At 37.9% G+C, this 22,835-nt stretch overlaps 3 protein-coding genes across 5 annotated transcripts; 1 reads left to right on the top strand and 2 right to left on the bottom strand.

The window, feature by feature from the left end:
• Nucleotides 1–720: 720 nt before the first annotated feature.
• Nucleotides 721–17,997, bottom strand: LOC114365608 (zinc finger protein 287). Its single transcript, XM_028322223.1, has 10 exons — nucleotides 17,753–17,997; nucleotides 17,324–17,453; nucleotides 17,091–17,220; nucleotides 16,819–17,015; nucleotides 16,297–16,475; nucleotides 15,212–15,407; nucleotides 14,347–14,462; nucleotides 13,737–14,041; nucleotides 12,982–13,009; nucleotides 721–792 (listed from the first exon to the last, which is right to left on the bottom strand). Exons 1-10 carry the CDS (start codon nucleotides 17,878–17,880, stop codon nucleotides 723–725), a joined length of 1,479 nt encoding a protein of 492 aa, XP_028178024.1. The 5' UTR covers nucleotides 17,881–17,997; the 3' UTR covers nucleotides 721–722.
• On the bottom strand, nucleotides 4,760–10,157 carry LOC114365609 (uncharacterized). Of its 3 annotated transcripts, none has more exons than XM_028322224.1 (5): nucleotides 10,090–10,157; nucleotides 7,449–7,557; nucleotides 5,947–6,034; nucleotides 5,489–5,590; nucleotides 4,760–5,105 (listed from the first exon to the last, which is right to left on the bottom strand). In XM_028322224.1, the coding sequence occupies exons 3-5, from the start codon at nucleotides 6,031–6,033 to the stop codon at nucleotides 4,791–4,793; spliced, it is 504 nt and encodes a 167-aa protein (XP_028178025.1). In that variant the 5' UTR covers nucleotide 6,034; nucleotides 7,449–7,557; nucleotides 10,090–10,157; the 3' UTR covers nucleotides 4,760–4,790. The 3 variants fall into 3 exon arrangements, with proteins under 3 accessions (XP_028178025.1, XP_028178026.1, XP_028178027.1); XM_028322225.1 differs by having other exon boundaries at nucleotides 7,434–7,557; XM_028322226.1 differs by having other exon boundaries at nucleotides 10,078–10,156.
• A 229-nt stretch (nucleotides 17,998–18,226) lies between the features above and the next one.
• LOC114365594 (zinc finger protein 431) lies at nucleotides 18,227–21,995 on the top strand. The gene is made up of 8 exons (XM_028322206.1): nucleotides 18,227–18,409; nucleotides 18,634–18,760; nucleotides 18,998–19,127; nucleotides 19,407–19,543; nucleotides 19,686–19,831; nucleotides 20,260–20,461; nucleotides 21,517–21,635; nucleotides 21,720–21,995. The coding sequence occupies exons 1-8, from the start codon at nucleotides 18,321–18,323 to the stop codon at nucleotides 21,874–21,876; spliced, it is 1,107 nt and encodes a 368-aa protein (XP_028178007.1). The 5' UTR covers nucleotides 18,227–18,320; the 3' UTR covers nucleotides 21,877–21,995.
• Nucleotides 21,996–22,835: the final 840 nt, after the last annotated feature.

Raw genomic sequence — 22,835 nt, forward strand, 5'->3', positions numbered from 1 at the left:
CTCACGCACTCGTATTCTTGTGTATGATGGAAGAAAATAAAGAAAATGGTGTACCTACTGTGCAGTATTTAACTGCCTAAATAATAATAAAAACACAGAATGTACTTTTTTAAGTTGCCTCAAGACACTGAGAGGTAAATAAGTAGTTAATATTATTCATGATAATTCATGCTAAATCATGTATTTCCTCCGCCATTTTACGCAGTTTGGCACCTCACGTCACATCGTTTTACCGAAGTCAGCCCTATAGCTTCGGCGCAGTGCCGATCACTGACGTTTGTCAACAAAATGGTGCTTGACTCTTGAGACAGGCTAAATTACACCATATTGACATTGAGCATACATTTTTTAAATACTTTCGCGAAGTAAAACTTCTGTACGTAGTACTTATTATTATTCTGTGGTTCGATTTGCTGCTTTCGTTTGTGAATACGGGCGTTAGGCTGGATTGCACCATCTTACCATAACAAACGTCAAAAATCTGTCAATCTCCATACAAAGAGCACCGGTTCCGTCCGATATCGTTAAAGTTACGGTCAAAGATAGGTGGTGCAACTCAGCCTTAGAAACTACCAAAAATTAAAGGGGTAATAAAAACGAAAATTATTTATCTAAATAATATATTTCTGATATTACACTAAATATAATGAACTGGTGTATATTTATTTAGGTAAAAAACAAACAATAGTGTACACTAGTAACTATAAAACTATTTGTCTAGTTTAGAAATATCCAATTCCTTGCTGAGTTTCGTATATTTTGACTTCATCCTTCTTCATCCCCAATTCCGGCCTAGAACAAGAATTTATTGTTAAAATATGATCTTCTTCAAGCTTTTCTAAGGCATTATTATAAGCTACTACTACTATAGTATGACCGGTTAAATGAGACCTCGCCTGCGGAACGCGGGGGCACAGGGGCGGGACGAGAACGGGGACCGTGCGGGGTGCGGGCGGGGATGATATAAAAGAGATAAATTTCACTAGATAGTTCTCAAGATATGTGACGTCACAGTGAAGTGGTTAACGGTAAACAGGTGGTGATAAATTTTGTAAAATAAATTATTTTCTAATAAAGAAAATAAATTATTTTTAATAAAGAAAATAATTTATTTTATAATAAAGAAAATAATTTATTTTATAAAATTTTAATGAAACAATTCATGTCGTATTTCATGTAAAATTTATTGTGTGCAAGATGTATCCAAATTATTAATCAATCACTTATGTCCTTAACAATATCACTAGAACTTGATTCTTCACTTTCAAAGCAGCCATCATCCAAATTATCTGAATCATCGTGCACATTAATAATAAAATCAACAACGTCATCTAGATTTTTTTTTTTTTTTTTTGAAGGGACGCGCGCTGGTAGCTTGCGGAGCTTTTCCAGCTTCACCGGGCAGAGTGGCGAGTACAGAAGGTACTCTAGCCGTTTGGCGATCGTCGGTCGCAGACCGACGTTCGCGATCGGGCCGTATCGAGCGCATAAGGCGCTCGATCAGTGGCGAACCCAACTAGAGGGTTGCCCACCGCGGTGTTGGACCAAAGTCCAGCCTACGGCGGGCTCACTCTNTGGCCGTTAAGTAGGATCAAATACTTAGAGTATTTTGAGCGTAAGTACCTTTGTATCTACAATAAACATTTTGGTAAAATTTTAGTTTCTTCTTCTGTATTTATTATTTCGATTTCATATTTCAGTGAATCTATTTCGATGTGTTGGTCAAATAAGGACTAGTGAAATGCAGTATTTTCAATTCTCAAACCACAGAAAATTTAACTAGCTTTGCAGCTAAAAACCGCGTACAGATTTATTTAATCCCTGTTTCAAATGATGTAAGGTTCAAATTATGACTGCAAATACTCGGAATTTGAGATTTAGTAAACGCTCGCTTTTCCTATGGTAGTGGCAGTTTTGTTGAACAATTCATTAAAATAAATTCTGACCTCTTTTCTTTGATTGTGTAATCAAAAAAGAGTAACTCATTAACTTTCAGCATAGTTTATAGAAGTGTTAAAAAGCTAGTTATCCACGATACTTACCCAAAAAATAGAAAACAAAAATAGTTTTGAGCTTCATACAACATAAGGCATGTTGTCTACAGAACCTTTGCTTACCATAAGATATTAGTTACTAACAGTAGAATGTTCCTTAGATTAGCACCACACGACTAATAGCGTCCGACGCTCTATAGAAAACTAATTTGATATTAATTTTGTACATTCCAGAGCAATGAGACTTTGATATGAAGTGGTAACCTTATCACCATTTGTACTTTTTATGATGCAAATATTAGCCCAACTCTCTTTCTTTACTTCTATAACGCAATTCGTACATTTGGCCCATATGGATTACAAATAGTCCTCGTCGAGTTAATCTTTGATTATAGTAAAATATTTTTGGCCATATAATACGTAACATTGTTACTTAAGTTACAACTTTATGACGCATGAATTAAGCTTGTCTGTTGAAAGTTGTAACAAAGGAGAGTCGTGACATCGTCGATTTTTTGGAACTTATTATTGCTAGCGAGCTAGTAACAGTGTGCGTTTTTCAGTTCAAGTCTTGAGTATCAATTCTTATTGCTCGTGATTGTAGTTACATTATACAGATATGACAAAGATAGAGAGAGAAGACGCTAAGTTTTTCTACAGGAAATCGAAAGGTAGATAGAGCTTATCCTAGTTCTATACAATTTAGTTACACATAAATACATGCATTAAGAAAAATACATAATATCGATGGTGAGACTTAGTCGAATAGTTTGCTGTACACTTATTTCATAAATTAAATATAAAAATTAAAATAATATTCCTATTAATTACGAGAGAAATCTCTTAAATATCTTTAAGAAATAACTTAAACCATTTAGACATGAAGCAATTAAATATTAATTTATTAAAACAATTAACTAACTTAGTGGTTTCTAGTTCTAACACCAAACTTTAAAGTAAAATTGCATTTTGCTTTAGTTACAGTTTAACTTACTTATAGACGGTGAGCTTTTTTGTGATTTTGTGTAGTTTTAAGTTCATCCTCATGAATTTAAATTATTTATCGAGAAAGTCTTCTGTATGTAAGTACTAATTTGGAAACTTTTTAATTATGGCGCGCGTATGAATTTAAAAACTGACGTCAGAGGACCACCGTAAGTAAGTGTGGTTCAGACAGCGATAATTGCGAGGTTGCTGGTCAGTTCTCGGACATTTTACATCAAAACTTAGCCGCACGGTTACCGCCTCAGTGCATCGCCAATGAGAATCACCCGGAAAGTTGCAATAATCGCACTTGAAATACCTTGATCCCAAAAACATTCCTAGTTGCATCACTTTTGGATGCAGTAACATTGTTGCCGTCATATTCCAAACCCACACTTTACCCGAAGGTTTTTAGCCATAATTTCATGAGTTCCACGGATTTTCCAAATTTTTAGATAGTTCAAGCATCCCAAACTAAACATTAGTGATTGTGAGTCTCCTCGGACTTCTCGGTCTATTCAAGTTGCTCCCCGAGCCTCTGACATGGACCTGGACCGCCCCTGGCATATCCACCTGTGAATGTAGACTGGCAGCTCTGGAAGTCCGGGGTGAGGGTACGCAGACGCGAAGGTCTACTGCGCTGTGCAGGCTGGCGGCGCGAGAAGACCGGGGGGTCACGGAGTGGGACACGTCTAGGGGGCCCTCAAACCGTAACCGCACAGTTATCGCCTCAGTGAGAACTACCCAGTAAGCGCAGTTATCGCAAACTTTGCATTGCAAATTAACAAATTACTCTTAAATAAAGTAGCATGGTCGTTGCCACCATATTCCAACTCACACATAAAGAAGACTTTTAGCCGTAATTTCATGAATACCACGGATTTTACAGATTTTCTAAGACAGTTCAAGTAGCCCAAACTAAACATTAGTGATAGTGAGTCTCTTCGGACTTCTCGGTCTATTCAAGTTGCTCCCCGACCCTCTGACATGGACCTGGACCGCCCCTGGCATATCCACCTGTGAATGTAGACTGGCAGCTCTGGAAGTCCGGGGTGAGGGTACGCAGACGCGAAGGTCTACTGCGCTGTGCAGGCTGGCGGCGCGAGAAGACCGGGGGTCACGGAGTGGGTCACGTCTAGGGGGGTCCTTCAAACCGTAACCGCACAGTTATCGCCTCAGTGAGAACTACCCAGTAAGCGCAGTTATCGCAAACTTTGCATTGCAAATTAACAAATTACTCTTAAATAAAGTAGCATGGTCGTTGGCCGCCATATTCCAACTCACACATAAAGAAGACTTTTAACCATAATTTCATTAATACCACGGATTTTACAGATTTTAAAGATAATTGAAATAATCCAAACTAAACATTAGTGATAGTGAGTCTCCTCGGACTTCTCGGTCTATTCAAGTTGCTCCCCGACCCTCTGACATGGACCTGGACCGCTCCTGGCATATCCACCTGCGAATGTAGACTGGCAGCTCTGGAAGTCCGGGGTGAGGGTACGCAGACGCGAAGGTCTACTGCGTTGTGCAGGCTGGCGGCGCGAGAAGACCGGGGGGTCACGGAGTGGGACACATCTAGGGGGGGCCCTCAAACCGTAACCGCACAGCTTCGCCTCAGTGAGAACTATCCAGAATCCGGCAGTTATCGCAAACATTTCTAGTTGCATCAATTAACAAATTACCTTGGATGCAGTAGCATGGTCGTTGCCACCGTATTCCAACTCACACTTAAAGAAGACTTTTAGCCATAATTTCATTAATACCACGGATTTTACAGATTTTCAAAGATATTTCAAGTAGCCGAAACTAAACATTAGTGATAGTGAGTCTCCTCGGACTTCTCGGTCTATTCAAGTTGCTCCCCGACCCTCTGACATGGACCTGGACCGCCCCGGGCATATCCACCTGTGAATGTAGACTGGCAGCTCTGGAAGTCCGGGGCGAGGGTACACAGACGCGAAGGTCTACTGCGCTGTGCAGGCTGGCGGCTCGAGAAGACCGGGAGGTCACGGAGTGGGTCACGTCTAGGGGGGGCACTAGGGCTGGTAAGTCGGCGGCGGAGCGCGAGCGCCGCGGGGGACTTTCTGGAATGAGAGCCATGCTGCCTACGAAGACGGAGTTCTGGAAAAGACGACATGGTTTGCAACGATGGCCTGCATAATCTTTTTTTTATCCTAGGTGCAGTATTTTAATCAAATAAATTTTTGGTAATCATTTTTAATAGCTTCTAGCTTATTAGCTTTCTTTCTTTGAATGCTGTATTTACCTCCTCCTCTCTTATAAGGTAGCTAACAATGCATGTGAAATGATATTTTATGTAGTTGGTAAATCTTAATCAATAGTAAAATAATGTAAAACTGAAAAGTTTTTTTTACATTTTAGAAAAAGATGAGTATCAATGAGGAGCTGGAAAATGCTAGTTTGAACGGTAGGAATACTGTTCTCAAGATATAATCACCCCAGTCATGAATATAAGAAATATTACACAGAATAGCCCAAAATACCTGTCTAGGTCGATGAGCCGAGAGGTACCCACACGGCTGGTAGGAGGGAAAGGCCACGCCGCAGTCGTATGACACGCAGCCTCGCGCTAGTGACGGTCGGTGCTGCATAACAGAGCACAGATTAATATGATCAAAAAGATAAAAGTGTCGAAAATATTAAGGTGCCCACATGAAATAAGCAGTAATTTTTAATGAAAAAACGTACATTAAATTTTTACTTTTCTGTAACAGGAGTAGATTTAAAGACACACCACTAGGTTAAAAGACAATTTGTAATGTTACACTGTAATATAGATATGTAAAGATAGTGGACACACAGCACAGTGTCCATGTCTCACAGTGAGACATGTACCTAAAGATAGTGGAGTAAATTAAGCTTTCTTAAACATGAGACAGGTACTTTTAAACTTAGTTTGATGATATCAGCGAATGGTACTGCTTGCTATGTTTTAACTCACATGGGGCGGGACCACGACGGAGCTTTCTGCAAGCGCGCAACTTTGTCGATGCTGCTGCTGGAACTTCGGCTGGTACGGTTCTAGCATCCTGGGGAGTTCATCATTTCATTATCTACATTCAGGACTATAAGAAACTTTAGTGATAGGCATTTTGAAGCTTAGTGCTTTAAAAAATCTACACTAAACTTTGACTCATAGTCTCACATAAATAATTCGTCAAAGTAGGTACGTATAGTTAATGTCTTTGTAGCTCGTATGCTAAAAGCAGTTGCAAGTCTAGCATAAAATTGAGCCCTAACTTTTTTCAATTGAAAATAACCATGTTTAAAAGTCAATCTTCCGTTTTTGTACATTATAAAGCTATTCTTCTAGTAAAGTGAAATAGCAATACGGAGTGTATGGAGAACAATCTGTAATAGCTAAACTCTGTATGTGATTTATGAAGTTATATTCGTGGTGAAGGCTTCCAGGTTGAATGAATATACATATTATTCACAGAAAATTTTCATTAGAATATGTTTTCGTAATTTTTCACACACAATTTAGATGAAAGGCGTATAATGTTCTCAAAATACCCGGTTTAACAGGAGACTGATTCTAATTGGTTACAGCGTGGCGTCCTAATGAAACCAGTAGGGGCTTGAATAATTAGCGGTCTGCAATCCTGGGTACCCACGGCACTGAGGGAATACAATTAACTGGCGTGGTTATTATAGCGTGGGATGATTTAGGTAAATACTATTATCATAGTATTCGTATGCATGATATGGGTACCTGCTATGATCGAAAGTTTAAAGGGATTGGGGATCAGAGCCTAATAATTGGTTATGTCGACATCTATTACAGTCGCTTTGACAGTTTTAGTAGAGTCAACAAGCTAGTTATTAGATTAGACTATAAGATTATGCCTATTATAAGTGGGTTTAAAACTGTGTTAAATACCTACTCATGTGGTTAAATTCTACAATGTAAGTAAATCCTTTCTGATTCTATCTTCAAATTCCTTTTAATCTTGTATTGGACTGGGTGTTTTCTATGTATAGCAAGTATGTATTTACAAAAAAAAAGTATTTAAGTATGTTTATATCCGTTGTCTAGTACCCATAGTACAAACTTTGCTTAGTTTGGGACTAGAAGCGCAGTGTAAAATGTCTCAGGATATTTATTTATTTATTTAATCAACACTGGCTCTTCAAGATATTCCAAGTTATTTGTATTGCTAAGTAATAGATTAGTATCTTCTATCTTAAGATACTGAGCAAGAAGCACACAATATGCTTTCTATAAATACACAATCCGTATTTCATATTCAAAATAATTAAAATAAAAAAAATCGTAAACTTACTCCGTAGTGCTAGTGATGTACCGTGCTGAATTTCAAGATCAATCTAACTTTACTCGTATTGCCTATAAGTATCATTTACGCAAGTGGAGGGTGCCCCTAAGTAACCTAAAGGGTGCATGAAGAAAATCAAGGGACTACGTACAGCTTATAGACGCACCTGATCTTGCCCCAGCGGTTGAAGAACAGGGCTATGGCCGCCACCCACAGCAGGAGGACGAAGGCAACTATGAGGGCTTCCTCTGCCCTCACCACCACGCCGCTGCCATCTGATGGAAAAAAGATAAATAAAATTAAAAAATCTATACAACTTACTGTGCGTCCGGAGTGACAGCAAAAAGTCGCTCTCAGAAGCAGCTGGATGTGACAAGATGAAGATAAGGTAATCTTATATCTAAAGAAAAGCGTGCCTTTAATATTTCCCACTCTACGTAGCTTCAATAATATTAGAAAAGTATTGGGAATCAGGTAAGTAAGTTACCTACTATAATAAATCGTCGTTCCTAAATAAAGTTATCGTTTTCTGCTTCATTGAATGATGATGCTTTAACTCTTTCTGAAATTAGGCGTCTTTTTCTTAATAAACAATTTTTTATCTTTTTTTATATTTTCTGTACGTCTTTGAGTCTTTGATTGTAAAAAACGAAGTGTCAATATTATACTAATTTCATTTTAAAGGTCCATTCATATAGTATTTTGTAGAAAATCAAAAAGTTACAACGTCTGTTGCAACCTTTGGCATGCAGATTAAGCGACAAAGTTCGCAGTCGTATCGCAATCAAGACAGAACTACAGCTCTTTGAAACTTGACTGTTGTATGTGTTTCCAGAAAACTCATTTGAAGTTTTAACTGATACATACATTGGAACATGAATGTTTTTTTGTTTTGTTTTAGAAAGTATCATTTCACTTGTCTTTAATAATATATGCTTTGAGATAGATGCTCCCTTTTGTAAGCATAATTTTTAGTCACACCGAAACCTTTGAACGAATTTTAGTACATATAAAGATGTAATAGGATCTGGGGTAAAAAGAAAAGGCTAGTGCTCTACTTTTTGTTGTAAAACAGCATTTATCTTGCCAGGGATATGAAAATACATATTATTATTTACACTTTTGTGAGCTTTTTCTGGAAACTGTTCTTTAGATCTTACGTTTACGAACATTTTTATATTACACTAACACGACCACTTTCCTAGATTATATGAGAACTTGGCGCCATCCGATGGAACGGTAAGTTGTTAATTTTACCCTACAGTTATAGTTAAGCAGTAGAGAAATGGAAATAATAATTATCACGAAACCAAATACGAAAAAAGAGGGTATCCTATTCAAGATTTTTCGTAGAAACCATCTGATTGATGTTAGAAAACAGTAATATAAAGTTACGACGACATCGTAAAGGTAGCAGGGAAGCGCTGGACGCAGGCCGCTACCAATCGATCAACATGGAAAGCATTGGAGGAGGCCTATGTTCAGCAGTGGACGTCCTATGGCTGAAATGATGAATATAAAGTTAACTTACAAGTTTCTTAGCTACAGCTCTCCAGCTGAAATGTCATGGACACATCGAGGCCAGACGAGTGTAACGATGTCGAATATGATCGATACCAAACGACGCCTATTCATATCGATTTTAACAATACGATATTGAAACTATTCAATTGGATACTCGGTATGTCACTGCTTTAATAATGAACGTGATATTATGTAATGTAATAGGAGGTTATTTAGAAACGCCCTTGAGAGATACAGATACCTTCGTATCTTCAATTTGATATTGGTAATTTTAATATGTCTTGAACATGATTTATTTACTTTATAAATAAGAAGGTATTTATAAGGAAGAATATGCTTACTTTGCTTTCATCAGAAATTGAAATACTCGCATGATATTTGGCGACAATTTATTGTGAACCAGTAAAAGTTAGATTGATAAAGCATCTATTGAGTAACCTTAGGGACCAAAATTGGTTTAAATACAGAAATAACCTACATTTTACACACGAAAGAACTAAATTGTGATAGTTGCCAACGTTTTAAATTCAGTTTGCTAGGTTTCTTACCAAGCATGTAACTTGGCAAGCACCCTGTATAATTAACTCGGTTCCAAAGCAAACATTGCCAACGAATTACTGTTTTTGTGTCAAACTCTATTCAGAACAAGACTCTATTCAAAACAAGGCAAATATATTTATAATATATTTGAAACTGCTCTGCGTTGTATTTTGCTGGCATCTCTAATATAGCGTAACTAAATCTATGACAACTAGAACTAAACATACAAAAAGAAGACACGTTGCCGCGGACGGTGAGGGTGCCGGGTGCAGTCCCAGCACCACTTCGGCGGGTGGGCCTTATGACACACCAAAACCCTAGAGCAGGGTACTCACCTGCCATGTAGCACGTAACGTAGCATGTAACGTAGCCAACCTTCCAGCAGCTCGCAGCCGGCTCGTGCCTTTGTACTTACTTGATACAGTATCTGATACGTTACATGCCGTGTACGGTTAGATGAGTACCTTGCTTAGTAGCCAAAGCCTATCCTTATCCTATCCTTTCTATAAAAACAAACGAAACCTACTCTTATACACACCGATGTCAGCTAGCGACACATTCCCGCGGGCGGTAGAGAGTGGCGGGTGCAGTCGCAGCACCACTTTGATCGGCGGGCCTTATGAAATACCTATCCCTTATGATATCCTAGCAAGGAAAGCCGCAGGCCAAAGCTAGTGGAGCAATAAAAAACACAAACGAAGTGAAGCTATAAATACACAAACGAAACCTACTCTTATACACACCGATGTCAGCTAGCGACACGTTGCCGCGGGCGGTTGAGGGTGGCGGGTGCAGTCTCAGCACCACTTCGGCGGGCGGGCCGCCGGTCGCGCCACTCCATTCTGGGGACAAAGGGTTCGGTTCGAGAGTTAAGGGTTAAGTAAACGTGGGAATTTGAAATTAAGAGGTTGAGAAAGTTTTACGGATTTCGGATGTTAACTTATCCATAATGCGGTGAACTTAACAACAGTATTGTTAACAATTTCAATTTTCAATACTTAAGTAGTTTTGAGATTTTTATCATAGTCACATTATCTCGTTAAATGATTTATGTTACGGTCTAACTAAATGATATTTATGTAAGAAACTAAAGAAAATTGGCATACTTTTACTGAATACATAATTTCAATACTTGAAATTAAAAAATGAATGGGATGATTCTGACCACTCAAAGGCAATGCAAATGAAAAAAAATAAAGTTTCGCTTGAAAATTCTGAAGCATTTAAAAGTCAAGAAAGAAGATTTCATCAAAACTTCTGGGTTAAATTTATTTTACGGAAATGAAGGAAACTGTTGAAAACAATTTTAATGGGAGATAATATTACTTTGATATTAAAAACTGACGGTATTTTTTATCAGCGGATACCACCATGACCTCGAATACACAAATTCTTTCAAATACTAATATTATTGTCAGAAGATCGAGCAGTTTAACGAACCGGACTGTATATTTATTTATGCAGTCAAATTTAAAGTCTTGTCAGTTAAATTTAAAATACGAGGGCGGCACTGAAAATTTTGGGAATCAAGGAAGTGAAACAACATTACTATTTAAAAATGTATTTATTGCTTTTTAAAGTATTCTCCGCGAAATTTGACACATTTTTCCATACACGAAACCAATCATTGAAGCAACCATTGCATTCGGAAGTTTGGGTCTCCAAAATGGCCGTTTTGTAGGCTTCCACGGCCATTCTCAGATGAGCTAGTTTTTGCGTGTNTCCGCTACAATGCTCCCACTTTTCTACGGAATATTCAGCAAATAAATTTTCCAACATATTTTTTTCTGGTCCAAATTGGAGTCGATACTTTTTTCTGCTAGCTGTCTTTTTATATCACCTCAGACCAACTCAATTGGGTTCAGGTCTGGGTGGTAAGGAGGCAAACGCAACACTTCATAGCCCTTTGCTTTCAATAACTCATCAATTTTATATAATAATATGTCCTCTTGTAATGGCTTTTAATTAATTTGGATAAATCATCCTTTTTTAATTTATCATCAAAAGGCACCTCATGTCGTCGTAGCCAATCTTGCATTTCTGGCTTGGTAGAGGCCATAGTCGGCTTTTTTTCTACACTAACCGAATGATAAGCTGCATTATCCATTACTATTACTGAATTTGGTGGAATATTAGGCATCAGCTTTTCATTTAGCCATTTACTGAAATTCACGAAATTAATTGTATCGTGATAATCACCTGTTTTACATTTGGATTTAAATATCACAAGTGCTCCATCTACAAATCCAGTGTAGCCACCACAATGTATGATGATTTACCAATATGAGACAATACTCCGTGTTCATCCTTTGATTGCCAACATTTTGAAACGTTATGAGACGCATTGACATAAGTTTCATCAAGATATAAAATATGTCTTCCTTCTCTACGATACTTTTAACAGTATTTAGATATTTCCACCTCCATTTGACTGTTCAATAAGGAGTTTCCTTTCAGATCCGCATTTTTGAAATGTAAAACCTAGGTCAAGTAATAATAATCTTAAATATTCTCTGCCGCAGTATAATACATTATCTTCTCTAAGGGTAGCGTTCAAGGATTTCAGAGTTGGTATTTTTTTTTTAAATGTGTAATACTGAGTAACTTTTCTTCTTATCACGGCTTTTTTGAAATCATCTACTTCCACCCTTTTCCTGCGGCTTTGTTTCGATTTCTTCGGTGATTTAAATTTTTCGTTGTTTTTTTAATAATTTTCCTTGTTGTACAATTCTGGATACAGTCTTTTCCGATAGTCCAGTAACGTTTGCTACGGTTTTGTTTAATGGTATATCTTGTTGATATTCATCAGAATTTGGATCCAGTTTTTTTTTCTAAAATATTCATAAACGTTAAAAGCTATTTGCTTGCACTGACTATTAATTTTGTCCGAAAATCTTTCGATTCATCTTAAAAATGTAATCTCATGTATAGCCCTCACAAAGCGTCCGTAACAAATAACACAAGCGATCGCTAGCCGCATCGCCAGCGAAATGAATTTTGACAAGAATGCGCCTGCCGCCCGCACCCCGTACAGTCCCCGTTTTCGTCACGCCCCTGTGTCCCCGCGTTCCGCAGGCGAGGACTCATTTAACCGGCCTACCTATAAAGTAATTTTAAGTTACTGGGATTAATTAGCGACACGGTAAAACGAACGTGCTGTCCCAAATACGGAATCATATAATTTCCGAGCAATACGGCAATTTTAGTTACACACAGAGTTTTTCATTTTGTATAAATCATGTGTGAATGAATCGAACCTCGGTCTTTCGTTTTTAGAGTCCATGTCTCAAAACCACTGGTTCACAAAATCATCGAGAAAAGGATGTAAAAACTTACCCATTTAAAATAATAATGTGACAACATATACGCCGTTTTATTATGACATATTATACTAAAAATGTGTCACAATACATACTTTAGGTTATAAAACTATTGGCAGTTTATGAAGAGAGACTGGAATTTTATTTTCAAAAGCTGTATTTTCACAAACATTTGACATGTAAATTTTTAATAAATATGCGGTTTGTCATTTCATTTTATAAATTAACAACGGACCCGAAATGAATTTCGTAATCTATCTAGAGTTTTAAAATGGAAGAACGGTAATAAAATATTATGAAAAGATCTCTACTCACAGCGTCAACTGCACCGTTTGTTGTTGCACTGAAACAAAGCAAACAACTTCAGTATGTACGTGCACGTTTACGTAGCAAACAGACAACTATGCTTTATTGGAAACTTTTTTAATAACAACAGACTTTTTTCTAACACAGCGAACATTCTCATCCCCAACTAAAAAACGTAGTCTGCTCAAGTTGCTAAAGATTTATAATAACGAAAGAACTTTACGTTGAAGAATGAAGATATTTGTAAAGGGCAAAACTGAATTACATATGTACTTATACTGAAGTGGAGCGTCTATGCACAATTGCACATGCATTTTACAAAAATTTAAATTTTATTGTAGCGTGAAATATTATGAAGAAAGAAATAAAGAAGAAAAAATAACACAGATACCAACAACGCAAATATTAAGCTCCATACCACTCACTCAGTGAACTGTGTAAAGCCTGGTCCGTGAGCACGTAGAATTTTGTCCAATGACCCCTAGCTACCCATCACTATCGCTCGCGCGTATAATTATATTGCTGTCGCGACTGTGCGACTGGCACCCGCAGTGAGTGTGCGAGCGCGATAGCAACATAATTACGCGCGAGCAATAAGGATGGGTAGCTTGGGGTCATTGGACAAAATTCTACGTGCTCACGGACCAGACTATAGCTGTCGTTAGTTCTTACGTGATACGTTAGCTACTGGCTAACAGACGATCGAGAAAATCAAGAGGAAATAAAAAAACACAAAATCTAATAAACAGAAAATAAAATCTTACCCATTTGCGGTTGCTGCTGTATAATTCCCGACATATCGGAGAAGTAAAGCGAGTTATTCGCCGGTATGAATTCCTTGGTTTGCTCAATGTATGTCCCTTGCATTAGCTGCGTGACGGTGATCTCTTCTGTCCGCCAATTTCTGTTGGCGGTCGCTTGCATCTTCTGCGGATCCCATTTTTCCATATCTTCTGGAGTTTCTTGAACCTTTTGCAAGCGTTCTACTTGCTTATACGTCGGTTCGCCGCCTACGTAATCTCGCTTAGTGCGGTTGTGGTTTCTGATCTCATGTTTGCGGAGGTCCGATCTAAGATCACAAATAAATTGATTTAATTTAATTTAAGAATTTACAGAACGATTTAAACTAACTTACAATAAAATAATTCACGGGTAATAGCTACTCGTATAAGGGATCCCCCACACTGGCGCTTTTCGAGTGTCGTCATTTTGCAGCGCCTGCGCAGATTAAAATTTCTGCCAGATGTACAGAGCGCTGGCGCACGTCGTCTATTTGTTCCCGAACACGCGGGCGCTGGCAAGACGATGTGCGCTCGAAAGACGCTAGTTTGGAAAAGCCCTAAAGATCTTAACAGCAATAAAGCTAGTTCTCACTTGTAGCAGAAGTCTCTCCCGCAGTAGTTGCAGGTGTGCTTGATGTTCATGTGCATGGCCTCGTGGTGTTCTCGTAACACTGTGTTGGTGCGGAAAACTTTCTCGCACAGCGCGCACTGCAACAAACGGTATTATGAGACGTATTGGAAATTGCATTTGTATACCTACGGAGATTTTATTTTAAAAAGTTACAACAGACAAAGGTATACTCATTTTTGTTTATGGTGGCCGATAAATCGTTGCTCAATAGGTCGCGCAACGAGAGTTCAAGCGATCAATACAAGTTAAGATTAGTTTGTGTTTCTAATATGTAATTGCTCAATAATGAATAATAAATAAATAAATAAATAAATAAATAAATAAATAAATAAATAAATAATAGAAAAACAATATAGTGTATCTGTTGCATACACTATTGTTTTCCTTTTAAAATAAATAAAATACGCTCGCCACGCTGACGTCATCCGCAGTCTGACTGAAAAGCGCTTTCTGTCTATTTCGCCTCAACTAATATGTGATAGATAGAAGTGTTGTAATATATGATAGAAGTGTTTGTACAGACGCCGGGTCGTCAAGCTAAGAACTATAGCAGATTATACAGTTGTAATAGGGGTGATTTCGCAACAAACAGTCTGATGCGTTATCAACTATAGTCTGGTCTGTGAGCACGTAGAATTTTGTCCAATGACCCCAAGCTACCCATCCTTATCGCTTGCGCGTAATTATGTTGCTGTCGCGCTCGCACACTCACTGCGGGCGCCCGTCACACAGTTGCGACAGCAATATAATTACGCGCGAGCGATAAGGATGGGTAGCTTGGGGTCATTTGACAAAATTCTACATGCTCACAGACCAGGCTTTATACCTTAAACTGCTTCTCCTGGTGCGTAAGCTTGTGCTTGTTCCGGTTGGAGGGGTTGACGAAGGTGGCGGGGCACTGCGCGCACTTGTACGGCTTCTCGCCGGTGTGCGTGCGCATGTGCATCACCAGGTAGTACTTGTGCTTGCACTTGTACGGGCACAGGTCACAGAAGAAGTTGAACGTGTCCGTGTGCACCAGCCTGGAGGCAAATGATTCAGTTATAACACACATACATGCGTCACTCTCATCATTCATCATCATCATTTCAGCCATAGGACGTCCACTGCTGAATGGATGCTCCCCCAATGCTTTCCATGTTGATCGATCGGTAGCGGCTTGCGTCCAGCGCTTCCCTGCTACCTTTACGATGTCGTCGGTCCACCTTGTAGGTGGACGTCTGACGCTGCGTTTTCCGGTACGCGGCCTCCATTCCAGAACCTTGCTGCCCCATCGGCCGTCAGTTCTGCGTACTATGTGCCCTGCCGATTGCCACTTCAGCTTGCTAATCCGTCGGGCTATGTCAGCGATGCGATGTAAAAATAATATCAAGTAATCGTTGTGATATAAAATAGTGGCTAGTCACGTATGATACAAATCGCGTGAAATATTGATCGCATTAGGTCGCGTCGCTTCATGTCGCTTTACTAAGACAACGGCTACATAACCCGTTTAGTTCAGTGCCAATATTCACCTAAGGCCAATTCAATCCATTCAACAAGGTCACTGCAATTTATTTATACAAGCTGCTCACAGGTTTACAGAGATTCCATTGCTACTCACATGTGGTTCTTGAGCCGGGCGATGACGGGGAACTCCTTGCCGCAGGTGGGGCACTTGTGCTGCACGACCTGCTTGTGGATGTAGCGCATGTGCTGCGGGATGCTGACCACGAGCCGCCCGCATGCACTGCCGCTCGCGTCTATAAGCCACTCACATGTGGTTCTTGAGCCGGGCGATGACGGGGAACTCCTTGCCGCAGGTGGGGCACTTGTGCTGCACGACCTGCTTGTGGATGTAGCGCATGTGCTGCGGGATGCTGACCACGAGCCGCCCGCATGCACTGCCGCTCGCGTCTATAAGCCACTCACATGTGGTTCTTGAGCCGGGCGATGACGGGGAACTCCTTGCCGCAGGTGGGGCACTTGTGCTGCACGACCTGCTTGTGGATGTAGCGCATGTGCTGCGGGATGCTGACCACGAGCTGCCCGCAGATGTCGCAGGCGCGCCGCATGCACTGCCGCTCGCGTCTGTGTAGAGTTAGCTTCTCCTAAAAAGAAATAGATTTCTATTGCAATAGCAATATTGTAAAATAATCTAATTGAAATAAATTAAGAAGTATCCTATGCTACCTTACACTTGTTATCTTATCCAATCTGACCTTATATTAATTCAGTTGATTTTTACATTTAGTGACACAAAAAATATTAAAAATTTGGGCTGAGGCAAAATTGTAAGAAAATTAAGCAGATATAAATTTCCACAGCAATTTAACTACTTCCTAACTAGCAGAACTGTGCATATAAAATTTTTGGTGACCACTTATTTTTGATAGATCTAAGTTAGGACCATCTCAAACTACGCATTTCAAACAAACCATAAACCTGTTTTACCTTGTTTGGAAATGTCATGTCGCATGGAGAGCATTTGAACTGCTTTATTTTAGGCACTTTTCTTTGTTCTATTCTTTCTTGTTTTTTACGTAGTTTTTCTCTTTTTTCCTCAGCCCTTTGACGTTTCTCTTTCATCTGATTCAGTATCATATGGAAGTCATGTTTAGAATATGGATAAGAATGGAGAGCAGGATCACCTGAAAAATAAAATTATCTTAACAACATTCTTAAACCCTGAAATTTTCACATAAAAACAGTAGACAGATGTATACCCATAGGATTTAATATTCTCCTAAACTTTCTGTCTGATATTTCACAAGTTTCCTTAAAATTAATTGCTGCCCTTAACACTTCCAGACAATCATTGCAGATGTATTTCGGCAGTGAATCTTCAAGGTCAATCTGAAAAGAATAAATATAATTCAGGGAAAACTGTCATAATATGAAATCAGTAACTTTTTGTTGTAACTATGGATGCATCTATCAATTTTTCTTTGTTACTTACTGTCACATTAGTAATCCTTTCAATGCAAGTCATGATTTCAACACCATTTATTCTTTCAGTCAACGGCATGACACCATTCCTCCCACAGACTCTGCATATCAGTCCTCTTGCTAAGCCGCCACTTTTTTTACTGGAAAAAGATTAAATATTCATGATTTCAGTTGGAGTGTGTGTTGTGTGTTAAAAAGACAGACTGAATAATACCAAACAGGTTTATGCATTTAATTGAACTAGGTACTGGCAAATTACTGTATGCCTGCTAAATAATAGGTAGTTTTAATTTTTTTATATTTAACCAGTAATAACTGTGGGCCTTCGGTCAGCATTTTGGTTAGAGGGTAAGGTTAGTTGTTGCAGTAATAAGAAGTTACAGGATTAATAAGTTATTTCTTAGCTGCTGTTATTAATTTCATCGTCTTGTTATTTTACCTCTCGAAAGCAATTTTGTGCCAGTGGTCATTACTGGTAGACGCTTGTGCATCGGTTTCCATTGATACAGGCCAAAATTCTGTTTTCTGAAACTTGGACATCATAGCTTTTGTCACGTAAACTGCCATTTTTGTTTAAATAAAGTAAAAGGATAATAAACAAAACGTTAACAGCTTTTATCCTAGGATAGAACAACAATAAATTCCATTTTTTACACACAACACAACAAGAGCTAGCAACGCTGTCAAAAACTCTCTAATGTCAATGTCAACAAAAGTCAAAGCTGCTGTCATGAACTTTTTTTTTATTCAAAGAAATTCTTAAATATACATCCTGTAATCATAAATTTACTTGATCATTGTAAGTAAAAACATGATTTTGTGATATTACTGCGTTATGTTACATAATCCCTTTGCCTATTATTAGCGGCAAAAATTAAAAAATCTATACGTCAAAATTATCTTTGGTGTTTTTGGTATTTGTTGGATTTTTGTTTTTACTTTTTCAAAGCAAATTTATATTGTATGGACGAATAAAATAATTAGGGCTGTAAAAACACGCATTTATAATGACATCACTGTTATTAATCAAGTCCATGCTATTAGCAAATGCATTAAAAAAATCTCACAAAAAGAAGAAAAGGAAAGTCAAGAAATCGTAAGTTTTACGATATTGAAACAACCTTTGTGTACAAATTATATTGTTACGTTATAATGGAGACAGTAGCAGTCCTAGTCCACTACATAAGTGACTACAAAAGAGAACAACTATGCCAGTTTTGGTATTCTAGTATGAAGCCAATAGGCTTCAAATCTTCCCTTGTACCTACTCGTAAAAACTCCATTTCAGCTTTAGAATCATGTTAAACTTTTTTTTTTCAGACATTGTATCAAAAAAATTGTTAATCCATGCAGAATATGCAGTGAAGAGAGCGGAGAAATACCTATATTCAACAATATCATTCATCCAAACATTCCTGAAGATATTAAAAACATTTCAGGAATTGCAGTAAGTATTCTAGTTTTTATCACTCATTGTTATACATACATTTTAATACTGTAATAATTGATTGAACTTTACAGCCACTTTATCTTTTGTAAAAGTTACTAGGTATACTGTCTTAAATTCTTTGTTTATTTTATTTTTAATGCTGAAACTATTAAATTATACCTATTGTGGTTCCTTAATAAACTGTGGAAGTGGAGTCCTGTTATTTTGATAAAAAAAAGCATTTTTTTTTTTCAGTTATACAAAATGGAAAATTATTCAAATCATATGTGCCAAAGTTGTCTAGACTTGCTCAATGGCTGCATTATGTTCAGGGAACTGTGTCAGAGAAGTAACGCTAAAATCACAGAACTCTATGAAAAGAAAGGTAAAAATGTTTCTATAGAAATTCTATAAAGAAGTAACTAATATAATCTTTTACCTAAGTGCAGGTGAAAGTAACTAGAGAATAAGCTAATCAATTTTCATTCATATTAAAAATGTGACTGAAAAACAAGTATGTATAGTGTAACTCAGAATAGTTTTTAGTAAATATGGATAAGGATTTTTATCATTGACTGTCATGTGCAATATTTTATGAATATGATATGCCACTTTGTTTTGCACCTGTAATAAATAATTAACATAAGAACTTTTGCTACTACAGAATATGGTAGATATGAAAGAGACAAGACTATAAATGGTGACAGTGAAGACTCCTACCATGCCTCCACACCAACTTATTCTGAAGACAATTCAGAAGTATGGGGTTGTTCCACATGTAATAAAGAGTTTGATAATATGGTTAGTACTAACTATTCTTCATTTTATTTTTGTGACTGTGAACACAAGTAAAAATTGCAATTTGCAGTTTCAATCTGCCTTCATTCTAAAGATTTGTTCATGTACGTACAAATATAATAATTTGAGTATATTTCTTTACCAGGCTGAATATAACAAGCATGCATCCAAATGCTCTCTGCAAACTCAGTCACAAGTAGCAAAGCCATCAGGGGAGGTGACAAAAAAGAAGTTTCTATGTGACACCTGTGGAAAAACTGCCTGTTCTAATGCAAGTCTTTTGGTTCATATGTAAGTATCTTTACCAACTAATTTTAAAGCATAATAATAGAATGTCCCAGTAAATAAATTACTTCATTTTATTTTTTAAAGAATGACTATTATAACTTACTTTTTATGTGACATTTGTACAAGTGAGACTTATTATGCTAGTGCTGGGGCCTCTAAGATCAATCACGATCACCATGTGTCAATTAACTACAAATTTACCAACTATCACACCGCATCGCCGCGTCCATGAAATCATCACCACGTTGCTGGTGTGGGAAAATCAACACAGATGTGTATTGAAATTTTTTCTTTGTCATGTTTTTGCGGCGGTGAGTTACCGCCGGCGTTATACATTATTATGCCATCGTTACACGATTATGACACCCCATTCATTATCCATCTAACAACACATTGTATCTTTTGTTACATACTTACTTTTCTCATTACAGGGCCACTCACGAAAACGTGTTTCCCTTCAAATGCGAGGAATGCCCGTATCAAGGCCGTACGATGGACTTGCTGAAGGTTCACAAGAGGTCGCATATGGCCGATAAGCCGTTCAAGTGCACGCAGTGTCCCAAAGCGACGACGACTTCTAGCAACCTCGCGAAACACATGAGACACGTGCACAGCACTACGAGACCGTTTAAGGTGATATAAAATAGTTGCGTACCACCCGGTTGAGTTAAGTGCGCACCTGGCCGTGACGACACATCGACGCTCTGGTAGGCGGGGCCACGGTAATACTATCTATACAGTATTCCAACTCGGCCATATTTTTGAAATAAATGTCAACAGTCGCGCGGTACATCACAGTATGACAACATGCGATAGGGCTGCCCACCTACAGTACCCAGTTTGATTACATCTGCCTACTTAAAATTTCTATCTAGTTTTGTAATTGTATTTTTTATTTAGTTAGACAAACAAAATACTTTGTGAATGGAATAGGTTAAAATGTGTGTTGTTTTGTGATTAGTAAAAACTACATAGATCATTTTGAAACTAATTATCATAATGATCTGTTACTTTAATTTCGGGCGGGCGAAGTCGTGGGCAAAGAAAAGCTGGTTTAATACAATATAATTTTCATTTCAAATCAAACTGACTGAAAATGACAATTTGACTAGTTTTTGACCAATTTGACCGTAAATGACGGTCAGTCAAATTCAATCAGTTTTGTCATTTTTAACACTTGGCCATTGACGTCCATTCGGCACATTCGCGACACCCCCGACTTTTGCATACCGAGCGCATACCGAGATTTGAATTTCGAAAGAAAGTTCTCGTTTCGTCTGTTATATATGAAGTTACAATACTGTATGATATTATTACCGTAGCGGGGCGATTGCGGGGATGTATGCGGGTTAATGGGAGGGAGAGGAGAGTTGCATTCCAGCGAGTTAGCTCGATCGGTTTTTATGTTAGCTAATTCTTTATACAGAATGTGCAATAATCCCCTGTATATCACTGAAACAAGAATTTAAGATAATTACACTGAAATAGCGTAAATCGCTTTTCAAATAAATTAACTTCTTTACTTGATAATTTGGTATTATAATCGTCATAATCAAGCAAAACAAATAAAATGGTTGCTTTTATAAAAAAATTAGCATTTAATTACTTCAGTGCAAGTATGTACACAAATCCAAAACTTTGGACTTCAAGATCTATCCAGCTTGATGAATGTCTGTTTTTGTTTTCAGTGTACTTATTGCGAGAAGGCATTTTCATATCAACACGACATGAAGAGGCATATAAAAGATATTCATTTACGACAAGGCACAGTGGAGTGCGATGTTTGTTTTAAGAAGTTTAATACAAAGTAAGTTTCCAAATTGTTGGATATTAATCACATGAATTTCGAATCATTAAGATGGTTTTTATATTGCTAAATAAATTATTTCAGAAAAATATTACAAGGGCATCGATGGAAAATCCATAAAATCAAAGGCGAAAGACAAGGGCGGCTGCCATCGTACTTGCAGTGCCAAATAGAAGTTCATCCCAACGAGAACAACTTAAATGACTGTGAACAAATATACTCAAGTATGGAAACTGCTTAGCGAGTGATTAGTTAATACACAGATCAGATCAGAGTCGCACCAGGCCTGTTCATCTCCGCGAGTTTACATCGAAAACAAAACACGTACGATGGCCCACCTACAGGATACTATTCGACAAGGCCTCACATACGAGCGAACATTGACTCACGCACGCGTATTCTTGTGTATGATGGAAGAAAATAAAGAAAATGGTGTACCTAAATAATAATAAAAACACAGAATGTACTTTTTTAAGTTGCCTCAAGACACTGAGAGGTAAATAAGTAGTTAATATTATTCATGATAATTCATGCTAAATCATGTATTTCCTCCGCCATTTTCCGCAGTTTGGCACCTCACGTCACATCATTTTACCGAAGTCAGCCCTATAGCTTCGGCGCAGTGCCGATCACTGACGTTTGTCAACAAAATGGTGCTTGACTCTTGAGACAGGCTAAATTACACCATATTGTTAATGACATTGAGCATGCATTTTTTTAAATACCTTCGCGAAGTAAAACTTCTGTACGTAGTACTTATTATTATTCTGTGGTCGCACTCGCATTTCAGCGCGGTGTGCAGTTAGTTCGATCGGGTTGTGCAAGGTGCACTATAAGCGTAATGCTGTATGTATATTATATGCCGCCCCTAGGCATTAACAGTTCAAGGGTGAGGGGAATAAGTCGGCTTTAGTTTGGGCAGTTAAATGAGTGTGTAGTTTCTTTTAGGACAAAATCGACTCGATGCGCCCATTTTTTGTGGACATGTATTATTTCGCGGTTAGTTACGATTAGCACTTATGTGACTGATAAAAGTATAGGTAAAGTAACGGCAATAAATGTTTGAGCAGCTCAATTTATTGTTTTAAGGAACTTTGGTCTGTATGTTTTCTACTTGGTGACAGAACCTCATAACCTCCACAATGTAATGAGGCCTAATTTTATCTAATAGAACATGTTACACATTTATTTTATACAATT

This window comes from Ostrinia furnacalis, unplaced genomic scaffold, assembly GCF_004193835.3.
Source record: "Ostrinia furnacalis isolate ACB-3 unplaced genomic scaffold, ASM419383v2 OfSCF7604, whole genome shotgun sequence".
Taxonomy (NCBI): domain Eukaryota; kingdom Metazoa; phylum Arthropoda; class Insecta; order Lepidoptera; family Crambidae; genus Ostrinia; species Ostrinia furnacalis.

What these genes read in the sequence shown, in the direction of transcription:
- LOC114365609 (XM_028322224.1), bottom strand. Translation starts at nt 6,033, where the DNA reads ATGCTAGAACCGTACCAGCCGAAGTTCCAGCAGCAGCATCGACAAAGT. An exon ending in CCGTCGTGGTCCCGCCCCAT is followed by an intron (nt 5,591 to 5,946) that starts GTGAGTTAAAAC and finishes TCTGTTATGCAG; the next exon opens with CACCGACCGTCACTAGCGCG. An exon ending in CGGCTCATCGACCTAGACAG is followed by an intron (nt 5,106 to 5,488) that starts GTATTTTGGGCT and finishes CGTCTTTTCCAG; the next exon opens with AACTCCGTCTTCGTAGGCAG.
- LOC114365608 (XM_028322223.1), bottom strand. Translation starts at nt 17,880, where the DNA reads ATGGCAGTTTACGTGACAAAAGCTATGATGTCCAAGTTTCAGAAAACA. An exon ending in ACATGACATTTCCAAACAAG is followed by an intron (nt 16,476 to 16,818) that starts GTAAAACAGGTT and finishes ATTTCTTTTTAG; the next exon opens with GAGAAGCTAACTCTACACAG. An exon ending in ACAGCAGCAACCGCAAATGG is followed by an intron (nt 13,010 to 13,736) that starts GTAAGATTTTAT and finishes GCTTTGTTTCAG; the next exon opens with TGCAACAACAAACGGTGCAG.
- LOC114365594 (XM_028322206.1), top strand. Translation starts at nt 18,321, where the DNA reads ATGACATCACTGTTATTAATCAAGTCCATGCTATTAGCAAATGCATTA. An exon ending in AAAAGGAAAGTCAAGAAATC is followed by an intron (nt 18,410 to 18,633) that starts GTAAGTTTTACG and finishes TTTTTTTTTCAG; the next exon opens with ACATTGTATCAAAAAAATTG. An exon ending in GCACTACGAGACCGTTTAAG is followed by an intron (nt 20,462 to 21,516) that starts GTGATATAAAAT and finishes TTTTGTTTTCAG; the next exon opens with TGTACTTATTGCGAGAAGGC.